Raw genomic sequence first — 13,531 nt, forward strand, 5'->3', positions numbered from 1 at the left:
TCTACTCTGATGTCGTATTAACAAACGGTTTAATAATTTTGAAAATAGACTCATAGATTTTCAATTTTATGGGTGGAACACCCCATAACTCTAAGTATATTGGGAGAAAATTGCAGTTACATTTGACCCAAATTTTCAGTAAAACCTATGAACGTAACTTGTGATGACTTTCATCGACATTTGTTCCACAACTCGCTTGATTTCAAAACATAACACATGACTAATATACAACTAACATAACTCATAGCATAACCTCCTTATCATGTTAAACACCCTAGTCTCACCCCAAAAGTACATGTTATAACATTCCCAACTTGTCAATTTTCGATGAAACATTATTTTCTTCAATTCCTTTAACTTTTGAACCTTCCAATCCTCTTTGGAATTGTTGTTCATGATATTCAATGTTTGTAACCTCCGAGGTAAAATGAATAACTTACTTTATTTACTTTCAAATATTATATCATTTTTGGTCCTACATTAGTTTGCTTACGACACACTTTTACGTACGAAAATATAGGGTATAACACCTAACCTCGGTTTGAAAATAGTGACGAGATTAGCAAAGTCCGTTATTCACTTTCAACAGCCAACATCGACAATAACAACATAACAACAACAAAAGAAAAAGTAGTTTAAGAATATCAAGTTCAACTCACTCACAATAAGAGAAAAATAAGAACACTTTCCAAATAAATCTGTTAAGACATCAATTTCAAAGACATCAAATATCAAATAACATGAGGAAAATGTAACCCTATGCTTGCATGACAAGTATCCATGCCAAATCGATAATATCACAGTTTAATCATCAAGTAAACACAATCTTACCACGTACATAGCTCCTGACACAAGTACCCCTCAGTAATCACACGCACACTCAACATTGTACGCGTGCTTGGCATAATTTTCTCACCAAGCGCATCTTGTATGCTTGCACCCACAAGTTAATACCTAACTCCGGAAGAACGGATCCTAGCTCAAGCATTGATCGAATCTAAGTCAACGACCAATATCACTCAGCCCAAATGGGTCCTTGCACACACGCCACCTCAGTATCAATACCAACACAACTCTATGGCCGAAGATCAGTCATAAATCTCCTCAAGTCTCAATATGCCAACCTCTAATTGTATCACAAATAAAACACCGAATGGAGTATCACACAAATAAGGACACTGACAATATATGAGATAACATATAAAAGGGTGCACATAGATGGATATATAACATATGGATATAATATCATGACCGAGAAATATGACTATGGCTAAGGCAAATAACTCAACATAGCAAAAATAGCTCCATCATGTCTCAAATAGAAAAGCAATGGCCTAGACATAATTTCTAGCATGAATAGTAGCTCACGTAGTCAACAAGTCCAGAAAAATACGGTATCAATATAGCTAAACAAGGCATATTAGAGCCTAGAATCTACCCGGATCATGAATAAATACAATGTTCATATATGTGCTCGTCACCTCGCATACGTGTCATCCCCAACATATAGCAAACATCGTCGTCTATGGGGAAATACCCTCAAAGCAAGCTTAGGCAAGACACTTACATCAAAGAGCGAGAATCAATACTCCAAAAAGCCCTACGCTCTCGAATCGGCCTCCGAACGGATCAAATCTAGCAAAAAAATAACTCAATAATGTCAGACAAGGCTATAGGAATCAGACACTTAGTTGGAAGCTTAGAAGCTTATGAACTTAAGAGAAATTCAATTGGTTTCAAAAACATTTTGAAACTTGTGTGTCTCAATTTATGTGCATTTAAGTAAAAACCCTTTTAACCTTTTTAAATAAAAATTATATATTTGAAAATTAATATGAAATGTACTATATAAATTAGTATAATTAATAATTTAAAAAATTTATTTTTTCTTAAAAAAATTACAGCTAAAGGAAAAACTGTTTGAATACTTAAAAAGTACACTTTCACAACAATTTAAACTCTGGGGACCAAATCATACCTTTGAGTAGGGGTGTTCATGGTTCGGTTTGGATTGGTTTTCCCCTAAAAAGAAACCAAACCAAATAAGTCGGTTTTTCAAATATTAGAACCAAACCAAACCAATTAAGTCGGTTGTTCTCGATTCGGTTTATGTCGGTTTTTCGATTTTTTGGTTATTTGTCGGTTTTTTCTTAAATATAAGACCTACACTACCAAACACATATTCCGGCGGCCACATTTTCAATGTAACACTATCAAATCAATTGCCCTTTGAGAAATCTATTATTTATCAAAATATATTGATGATAATTGAATCAAATAGTGATGAATAATTTAAGGACTCAATTAAAAATATGTTATTTTTAACACGGAATGGATTCTTACACTAAACAAAAGAAAACTACCAATCAAACTAGAATGTAAAGGTAAAGAACTATATTAAAAATGCAAACTATTAACATTTACCATAAATTTTTTGAAACTTTGTATAACAATATATATATATGTATAGGTGTAATAATAAATTAGAAATAGTTACTCCTATAGTTGATTTGATTCGGTTTTTTCTGATTAAAATCAAAACCAAACCAAATTTGATCGATTTTTAAAATTCAAAATCAAAACCAAATCAAACCAAAAAGTATCGATTTTTTTGATAGGTTTGATTTGATTTTCGGTTTAGTTTGATTTTTCTGGTTTTTATGAAAACCTACCTTTGAGCAACAACAATTGAAGACACCTCAGCATTGGAAGCCCCAAATGCCAAATCCACTTTTGGCGGACCATTCAATCTTGTGAAGACACTCAATAGTAAGTCTGCTTTCTTGTTTTCATCGACATCAAACTTTTCTTCACTTTCCCCACCCCCTTCAAATCTACCCCATTACCCACCTCGTCTTTTCATACCCATTCTCTCCTTCTTCCATTTCTAGCTCCGCCCTCTCTCTTTCTCTCTGTCAAAGTAAATAGGTACTGATAAAGCTAATTACAGCTTTAAAATTTCATTTTTTTCTTCATTTCTTGGTGTGCATTGTGTTATTCTTTGTGGGTGTTGAATCAATGTTCAAAAGATTTGTTTTTTTTGTTTGCTCCTTTCAGTTCTTGGCAGGAATACAGGAATTAGATTACATTGATCAGGAAAATGGACTCGGCAGCCCTGACTAGCGTTTGTGGCAAATCTGCTCTTCGCTTCACTCCGGTAAGTTCATTTCTATATCACTATATGTAATGTTTGTTAATCCCTCTGGTCCATTTTCATTTTATATAACACAACTCTTTGGTTCCATTCTAGAAAGATTGAGATTTTTTTTTCCGTTATATATTTTTGGAATCTCATTAATTTAACATCCTACTTTACCATTAAGGATATAGGGAATTAACATGACATGTTGAATACCACTAGATACTGAAAACACCCTTGGTATTTAATAATGGATTTAAGTTTTGTACACTGACAGGCGTAAAGAAATTTTTACACTATCGGTTATAGCAGGTTATCCCTCTATTTTCCAGGTTATTAATATGAAGAGTTACATATTGTGGTTGGTCATTTTAATACACCGTTAGTGCAAAGAACTTAAGCTCTTTAATAATAAGTAAATATCTTAAAGGTGCCTCTTTTTTCTTAAATTATTTGAACCATCATTATATAAAAAGGGAGGTAGGTCTGTGGGAAATATTTGCTTTTCACTTTGTTTCGATTCTTTTATGTCAGCACATTTGTTTTCTTTCTCTCAACATGTACTGATTCTTGCCCACACTCCAAGGTGAGAGTCACAGAGAGGGAATACTGTGGTGCATTTTGTTGATGGGGGTAGTCTTTCTAACTGAATTGAAATATGTGCTGCTTTTCTGCTCCTTTGTGGTCTGCCAGTAATGATCTTGATGCTATAAATAACCTTAAACTTTGTATTCTTTCAAATTCTTGTCATGGTATGCACTAAGCTACGTAATATTTGGGCGCCATGTTTATTATAGGGTTTATTTCTGGGGAGAACGAATGGTATTAGGAGCTCGCAGTGTAGCTTTATGGCAGGAAACCGGATAAACTTTCCGCGGCAGAGAGCTCAAGCATATAGAGTTAGTACTAAATCTAGCAAACGTGGTGGTGCTCTTGCTGCAACATGTCGCGCCGAGAAGATTCTGGTGGCAAATCGAGGAGAAATTGCTGTTCGTGTGATTCGAACTGCCCATGAGATGGGAATTCCTTGTGTTGCTGTTTATTCGACCATAGACAAAGATGCCTTACATGTGAAGCTAGCTGATGAATCTGTTTGCATTGGTGAAGCACCAAGCAATCAATCGTAAGTTATCACAAACTTGCTGTTCTTATTGGATAAAACGAAGTTAAATTCCTTGTATTTTGTTATCTTCAGTTGATATTCATTTCATAGTTTTCATCTCCAAGAATTATGACATTTACACCCCCATTTAACATGTACAGGTATTTAGTGATCCCAAATGTCTTATCTGCTGCTATCAGTCGTGGATGTACAATGTTGCATCCTGGATATGGTTTCCTTGCTGAGAATGCAGTTTTTGTTGAGATGTGCAGAGAACATGGAATCAACTTTATTGGGCCAAATGTAAGTTCTTACATATGTGCCATTATCTTATTACCTATATTAAACCTATAGGCATCAGTAGGTAATCCACGTTATATTCAGTAGGAAATGCAGAAACATCATTTTGAAAGATTGTCTTAAAATTGCAGCCAGACAGTATTAGAGTCATGGGTGACAAATCCACTGCCAGAGATACAATGAAGAATGCTGGTGTTCCAACTGTGCCAGGAAGTGATGGACTATTACAGGTATCATTTTGTTAAGTTTTTTGAGTCAGTTACTGTTACTTGAACATACACATGGACATATGCATGTCTATATTTGTTTGTATCTCCGTTACTGTTTCATCGTTACTTATCAATAACTAGATAATCCCCATTGTAGAGCACTGAAGAAGGTGTAAGGCTTGCTGAGGAGATTGGTTACCCTGTGATGATTAAGGTAACTTTTTTAAAACTGAAAGTAGCTTGAAACATCACATGCTCTGTACTGTGAAATATCTACTTATTGCTGTCTTATATTTCCCTCGTACTTTAGTGACTATATCAGTATACACAAAACACTTGTCTTCAAATATTTTATGCATTTGGAGACTGATTAGCTTGTTGGGTCTGCTTTTGTTAGACTTATCTCTTCAAACACTTTACTGCATTAAAGGACTAATTGACTTGTTTGTTCTACACTTGCCAGCCTTGTCTCTTTACATAGTTTTGCTGCTTTTAGCCACTAAAGTAGTGTATGTCATGAAACTTCATTTCTTGCATTCTACTTCTAGTGGACGTTAGTGTGCTAACAATGATAACTGTTCGTTCAACACTTCATTATTTGGACTTGGTGGAGCAAACTGTTCTTAAATGATAATTTTGAATAGCGGATCAAATTATCAACTTGATAGTTCTAGAATACTTAGTTGAGCAATTTCACTTTGCTTTCCAGCTACTCATTGCCATGTTACCTTCTGAATAGCAAGAGGTCTAGCTTTTTTCGAATTTTTTTGATTGTTTTCTGCATTTTGATGAATCATAAGATTAAAAAGGCCCTTTTTCTCAATTTTATCAATTATTTGATAATTATTAATACCAATTTTAGTATTTGGATTACTGTTGGTATCGATCATAACCTAGGCCAGTTAGTCATTTTCATGCTAACTCAACAATAGGATAACAGACTAAGATTTGTTGAAGTACAGTTAGTGTTTTGTGGTCTGAATTGGGAGTGAGAAGCCCAGAATGACTTGATGGCTAGTTGAGAGAAAGAAGCTTAATCACAGGCTAGCCATACGACAATGAATTCATTATAGGGCCTTGTTCACACCACCCGTAACCAGAGGGAGAAGGTAGAAAATTATTGCAATTAGGTTGTGGTTGGAGAGAAAATGTAGTACGAGCGAAAGAAAAGGTACTACAAACAGACTTTTGAAAGTGTGACTTTGTTATCATTGGAAAAAATGTGAGCATCCAATCCAAAACCACAAGGCAATGAATGGGATAGCCCAAGACCTTTATCAACCCATTTGGATGCCCCTTATATAGCCGATATGAAAGATTTTTCAAACATAACTAATTGGGCAAACTTTTATATACTTAATTTTAAAGGTATATGCATAGAAAGAGGCCAAGTAAACTACACTCTTGAGAGGAACAATTTTCATAACTTGACACAAGGAAGCCTCCATTTACTTTGCTCTTTTTGACAAGTTTACTGGACTGCTTCACTATTGGATGTTATATTCAAATCCAAGATTTTTTTAGTATGAAAGTTTACATAGTTGGCCGAAGATGAAAGTAGCAGAAATGAGGATGTTGAGGTGGATGTGCGGGCACACTAGGATTCGGGAGAAGGTGGGTTGTGAGCGTGGCTCCTATGGATGATAAGATGCGTGCAGCGAGGCTCAGATGGTTCGGGCACGTGCAGAGGAGAAGCCCAGACACCTCGGTAAGGAGGTGTGAGCGGTTGGCTTTGGCGGGTACGAGAAGAGGCAGAGGGCAGCCTAAGAAGTATTGGGAAGAGGTGATCAGGCATGACATGGCGTGGCTTCAGATTTTCGAGTATATGGCCCTTGATAGGAATGTGTGGAGGTCGAGCATTAGGGTTGTAGGCTAGGAGGTAGTTGAGCAATTTCTACTTTGTACCGGTAGTGAGGCTAGCCTAATAGGATTTCGTCTTAGATTGCTAGTGGTTAATGTCATGTTCCCACTATTCTTCCATTTTCCATAGTATAGGGCCTTATTTACTTGTTATTGTTATTGCTTTTCATCTATTTTCTGGGTCTTATGTCGCTGTTATTATTTCTATGTTTTTTGATGATGGTACTGATGTATTTGTCTCTGTCTCTGTTCGTCTTCTTGAGCCTAGGGTCTTTTGAAAATCGCCTCTCTACTCCCTCGGGGTAGGGGTAAGATACTCACTACCCTCCTAGATCCCACTTGTGGGATTTCACTGGGTTGTTGTTGTTGGAAGTTTACATAGTTGAATATCAGTACTGCGGTACAATGACATAAATCTGTTGCTATATCTAGTTCTTATCAGCCTGCTTTGATTTAGTATTGCAATGCTTAATTTTGATCAAGAATAACTTATTAAAAAACAATATTATGTTTAAGAATATAATAAAGGGAGACAAATGAAAGGACGTTTGATGCATAATTAAGGAAGCTATTGGCTCGGAATGAAGTGACATGAGTTGTTGAGTGCCTGGAAGAGTTATCACTGAACTTGTGAAGCCTTTATTGTTTTGAAGGCAACAGCTGGTGGTGGTGGACGTGGAATGCGTCTTGCTAAAGAACCTGATGAGTTTGTAAAATTATTACAGGTACTTCTCTTTGCATCATATGTCGATCTTTAAGTTTCAAAAACATAGTAGGTGAAGGTTAGTCTTTTGCTTTTGACTTCTAAGTGTACCAAGACTTCCTTAGACTTTGGAGATTCATCCAGTGTGATTTTGGAATTCTTACATAGATGAAAGCTGTATTCCCTATTCCTTGTTGTCAGCGAAACTGATGTGGCTGTTGCATAGCCACTTTTGCCTCTTCCTGCACTTTCTATGTTCAGATATTACTATTATTAGTACATGAGCATTTGATAATATCTTGTATCAGCCGTGCATCCTGAACTTTCATATTATGTCTATGCATGTGACTGGAAACTCTTTCTACATAATCTGTGATTTGCATAGCATTTTTCTTCTATGATAGTTTCTGATCTTCCTTTTCTATGAATCATACATATTCTAGCAAACTCACAAACCTTATCATGAAGCATAATTGCTTTTAAGCCAGAGTTCTGAGTTTTATCTTATACTTGGTCTTTTTTCACTTTCAGCAAGCTAAAAGTGAAGCAGCTGCTGCATTTGGAAATGATGGCGTTTATCTGGAGAAGTACGTCCAAAATCCTAGGCACATTGAATTTCAGGTATTGTTACACCTTACTTCATTAACCAGAAGAATTTTCTAACTCAGGCGAGAAAGAATTTGATGCCATAGAGATTGAATTTTTACGTGAGTTCTTGGGAAGAACTTGAATGCATATATTTAAAATAAATAAACCCCTGTTTTGGAAAGAAATGGAATACATGTATCGAGTTACTGACAACTCATAGATGTTGGACATTACGTCTGACAACTGCTCATGAGCTGTTATCTCAGGCTTTATACACGCATAAAGGTCTAAGTTATGGATCTTCCTATACTGGGACTTGAAGTTCTGATATTATATTTGACAAAAAATCTTGGACAAAAAAACACCTTGCTATTGGTGTAACCATCACGAACAACTACTACAATACACACATGCACGCTGTATATGTTTGAAACATAACATTTAAAAATTGCCATCTAGTGGTGAATTTTCGTGCAATGAGATGCACAGTCAGGTCACTACGAGTGTCTTTTCGTATCTGATTTAGTGGTAGGTGCTAGACATGATGACATTTGACAATTGTTAACTATTGATGAATCTTACTGGTACTTAAGGTAATGAAGGAACATATACAAGAGTTGTACATGAAAATGATTCTTGTTTTAAAGCTTTATCATGTTCCTTGGGAACAGAAGGAAAAGGGTCTATGTCATTAACAATCTGTTGGGAGGTCTCATGGTTTTATGTATTGATATTAAGAGCTCCAGGAGCAATTCGGTTTGTGGAAGAGGGAATAAACAAACTTGTTCTGGTTCTTGATCCCTTTCTACTCCTCTTCCTTTACTTTCGGCTAGCCTGAGATCCTTGTTCTGTTTTATCTTTAACTCAACTTGCAGATTTGAGTTTTCTGTATAAGTGAATTTGGTGAGTAACTAGCTTCATGCTATATGCAGGTTTTGGCGGACAAGTATGGTAATGTTGTACACTTTGGAGAGCGTGATTGCAGTATTCAGGTAGGTACAATGCTATAGAAATATCTATTTTTTGTCTTTGACATATCTTGTGATTTTGCATGATCAGAAGTTCTTCCATATTGTAAATTCTGTTACATTGACGATGTGTCATGTTGCTGTCAAACATGTTTGGTTGAATGGTCAGACACCCGTCTTTATTCATAACTTATTTAATTTTTGGGAATTCATTACAATGTTAAGCTATCTTCTTAAGTATTTTTGTTAGGTCAAGTGCATAAAAGGGTCCACCTACAAACTGAGCGCCTTTGAAATGTCTTCTTTTTTCAGAGAAGGAACCAGAAGTTGCTGGAGGAAGCACCTTCCCCTGCATTAACACCAGAGCTAAGGAACGCCATGGGTGACGCAGCTGTTGCGGCAGCAGCATCCATAGGTTACATTGGTGTTGGTACCGTGGAGTTCCTATTGGATGAGAGAGGGTCCTTTTACTTCATGGAAATGAACACTCGTATTCAGGTGAAAGAAGCTAGCTCTGTTCAGGATTTAGGCTTTGCAGATAGTTTCAAGTTCAATGACTGTAATCTGTCTTTTTCTTTTAATATTATTTTAGCAAATAATGTAATATGTCAATTTGCTGAATATCTAGGTAGAGCATCCAGTGACAGAAATGATATCCTCTGTTGATCTGATAGAGGAACAGATCCGTGTGGCTATGGGAGAAAAGCTCCGATACAAACAGGTAACACAGAACAGTCAATTTTTCTTGAAATTGATTTCTGTTTAGGAAATGAATTACTATCAAAAGAAAACGGTCAAAATGTCGCCTTTGGACTTGCACATTATCAAAATGAGCATTCAAAACTCTGTATTACTTGAAGTAAGTGATTCCACCATTTGATGGTTGAATTGTTATTAAATTGGGTGTACAAAAGTAACTTTGCAATGTATAAAAGGGGTCCTTTTTATTGCCTTATATTTTATAACGTTGATAAAGAAATGGAGAAGAAATGATAAATGTTTTCTTTTAGAGGTGATATCTTTAAGAGTGCCAAAAACAGAATTAAGATTAATTCTTTCCTTTTGTTTATATTTGTTTTCTTGTTTACAGGAGGATATTGTGCTTAGAGGACATTCAATTGAATGCCGTATAAATGCAGAAGATGCTTTCAAAAATTTCAGACCCGGACCAGGTATTATTGAAGTTTCTGTCTAGAATAATATTTGCATTTATGTCATGTCTAATGTGACCTTCAATGTAAACTCTCTCGAATTATTTATTTGCACGATTGCAAATTAAAGTTGAATCATACTGCATTCTGATACTGATCAGTCTATGCAAGCAAATCACTTTACATTTTAAATATGGCGTACATTACATTAAAAGAATCCTTAGATGTTTTGGCAATATTGAACTGTATGTGAATGCTGCCAGAGATATTCCGCTAATGCTATAGCAATACAGACATAATTAATGTCTTCTCTATTAAATTTCTGTTAGTGTAGACTGTAGAGGCTCTAGGTAGTTGGATGACTTCCTGATTTCTGTTACGAGTGTTCCTTACCCATTATGGTGGACTTTACCCCGATTTCACCATTTCAAGAAAAGGTGCTGTTTAATTCTTGTATTCTTGAAATTTACATTGAGAACTGTCTGCATTAGAGCGGTGCTTATGAAAATAACATTTATAACATATGGCTGTATAATGCACTTTGTTGAATATGCTCTTTATGTTTCACTTGGTGAAGCCAGATGGCGAAGCAGAATAGACGTTACTTTTGCATTTAACCTGATATGTCTGGAAACTGAAGCTTGATTTCTTCATGAATAGGGAGAATCACTGCCTATTTACCAGCTGGAGGTCCATTTGTGCGTATGGATAGCCACGTTTATCCTGACTATGTGGTTCCACCTAGCTACGATTCCCTGCTAGGAAAGGTGGATTTCTTCTCTTTTTCTATCCCATTTTCCAAGGACCCTCTATTGCATTGTTTTTGGGACATGTTCTGTGGAACAGTGGGGAGGTCACTGATCTCTTCTTAAATTGCTGATGTTAATGCTTTTCCCATTTCCAACTGTCCAAGTACAATTGTCACAAAATTAAGCAGAGATCATAGAAGTTGGGACACATGTTTCCTTTTCTTATACCACAAAATGAAGGTTTAAAACTAGAAGCAAATTGGTAGGATAGAAACTTTTATGCAAATATGTGTTTTTCATGTTAGATTTATCACCAAAAAGTTTTTGGCTTAATAAATATGCAAATTCAAAGTGCAGGCTGGTATGTCTCTTATAAGACACAGAATAGATAAACTTTCGAGACTACTGATTTTGTTATTTTGGTGACTAGCATATATAAACATAAACCAGTATTCAGAAATGCCTAACAGGTCATGTAACTAATATACATTCCTTTGTGGAGGGTGCAAAGCGGGCATGATTTCTCGTGTCAATGATCTTTATTTGAAGTAAAAACACAGCTCTCAAAAGCTGATTTATCTTTATTGCAGCTTGTTCTAGTATTTTCTTTCTATTAATTACACATCTTTTTTTTTTCCTAATTTTTTTTTTTAAAAAATTGCAGCTCATCGTATGGGCTCCAACACGCGAGAGGGCTATTGAACGCATGAAAAGAGCACTTAATGACACCATAATTACTGGTAAGACCAACCTTCTATGGTTTTTCTGAATTTTATGAGTTGTTATTTGCACCGGAAGAGTTGGTAATTTAAGTTGCCATGGGAGTTTTAAAATCCACGCAGCACTCCAAATTGGGATTTTCCCATTTGCGTTTGTTTAATACTCAAAGGGGTCGTTTGGCACGCGGACTAAATTATCCCGGGATTATAGTCTTGGGATTATAATCCCTAGAATAATTTATCCCACCTGTGAGGTGGGATAAAATAATACCAAGTTTGATGGGATAAGGTGGGATAAAATGAGACTAAGTTTATACTATGTTTGGTTGACGGTATAAATTTATACAACGTTACAAATTTAGTACCACACTTTATCCCACCTTATCTTACCTTATCCCGCGTACCAAACGACCCCAAAGGGATGAAGATGAACAGTATGTGGTATCAACGAAAAACCGGTGGATGGGAGCTTAAAAGAACTATCATGAACCTTACATGGTCAAGTTCAATTATTTTGTGGTTGTATGCACACCAGCTCATTTCTGTCCTCTATAAAAACCTTCATAAAATAGATCCTCATCACTCGTCGTTTATTTCGTCCTTTTGCTTTGTGGTCAATCTTCTTTTGATCCATATTCTCTCAAAAGTCTAGTAATAGGTGCTACAGGTTAGATGTTAATACTGCTATATTGCATGTAGCGGGCTGAATTTGTTTACAGAAGTCTCATTTACCTTATGATATATGTATATCTGTTCTGTCTAAATTTTGCATTTGCTTTTTGACAGGAGTTCCTACCACAATAGAATATCATAAGCTCATCCTCGATATTGAGGTAGGTGGACTACCATGTTCTTTCCGTGCATATTTATTTAGGAGATGATGATGAAACTAAATTTGTTTTTGTCTGTTGCTTAATAGGACTTTAAGAATGGAAAAGTTGATACTGCTTTTATTCCAAAGCATGAAGAAGAATTAGCTCCGGTAAGTAGTGGAACTGACATCTTCAAGTCTTTAACCTACAACATAACCATCTTCATCGTCCGTTTTGACTGCTACTTCTTACTTGCAACTTGTAATGTATAGACGCGAAAGATTAGATAAAACATCAGTTAGAAACTTGGTGCAAGCTCTTGTAACCCTAAACTCCTAATGTTAATATTTCTCTGTTTTTGCGGTCATGTAGTTCAACTAATAACAATACTTAGGCTAAAAAGGAGCAACTTCCTTTATTTCTTTTAGAGTGTGAAAAAAATAATCTCTTTATGAAGATTCTTATACAGAAAAAAGATTTTTGAAGAATACTTAATAATCAAACCTTTAAAACTGCAATAAACTTTGACCTGAGATTTTGGTCTAAGGTAAAGAATTGGATCCTAGATAGCAATTCTATGTTTATTTATGTGTTATGCATTTGCTTATTTCAGTATTTCCCCCTTGCTATCATTGCCAATACATGTGCAACTATGTAACTCAAATTATTCTTGAAAGCAACATTGAAGCTGTAAAGTTTCATTATTTTGATATTGTAACTTTGAAATTGCAGCCCCAGCAAATGGTTCCAGCAGCTACCAAGGAGATGGTCAATGCTAGTGCTTAATTCTTCCTCTTTTTTTTTTTTTTTTCTTTGATATTTTTCCTTTACCCTTGTCGGCGAATAGTGAAAGCAGATTGCTCCCATTGGATCTTGAGGTGACTGCAGTTCTGGATATAACATTCATCTCTTTGATCTTAGCTTGAATGTATTTTTAGATACACTAGACTGAATGAAATTCTTTTTTTGCTATATGATGCTCAATCGAATCTGTGTTAAATGGCCATCGTTTTTGTTAGGAAGTGCTTTACCTTCCGTAGTCGGTTTATTAGATGCGAATCTTCTATTTAATATAGAAAAGGAGAGGCAAATTCATAATATTGTGCCAAATGTCAAAACGTAATGTCAACACATGTCAAGCTTTTAAGACAACTCCAATAAGCTTGGAGATTCAAAAAAAATATATAAAATAAAAAAATTAATTTGAAGCTTTTAAAGCATTAATATGTTT

At 35.5% G+C, this 13,531-nt stretch overlaps 1 protein-coding gene across 1 annotated transcript; it reads left to right on the plus strand.

The window, feature by feature from the left end:
* Positions 1–2,753: 2,753 nt before the first annotated feature.
* On the plus strand, positions 2,754–13,272 carry LOC104211567 (biotin carboxylase 1, chloroplastic). The gene is made up of 17 exons (XM_070162548.1): positions 2,754–2,928; positions 3,058–3,157; positions 3,937–4,262; positions 4,403–4,544; positions 4,673–4,771; positions 4,908–4,964; positions 7,264–7,335; positions 7,845–7,934; positions 8,834–8,893; positions 9,182–9,367; positions 9,498–9,590; positions 9,960–10,041; positions 10,681–10,787; positions 11,434–11,509; positions 12,275–12,321; positions 12,408–12,470; positions 13,033–13,272. Exons 2-17 carry the CDS (start codon positions 3,101–3,103, stop codon positions 13,084–13,086), a joined length of 1,611 nt encoding a protein of 536 aa, XP_070018649.1. The 5' UTR covers positions 2,754–2,928; positions 3,058–3,100; the 3' UTR covers positions 13,087–13,272.
* Positions 13,273–13,531: the final 259 nt, after the last annotated feature.

Source organism: Nicotiana sylvestris, chromosome 11 (assembly GCF_000393655.2).
Source record: "Nicotiana sylvestris chromosome 11, ASM39365v2, whole genome shotgun sequence".
In the NCBI taxonomy this organism is placed as follows: Eukaryota; Viridiplantae; Streptophyta; class Magnoliopsida; order Solanales; family Solanaceae; genus Nicotiana; species Nicotiana sylvestris.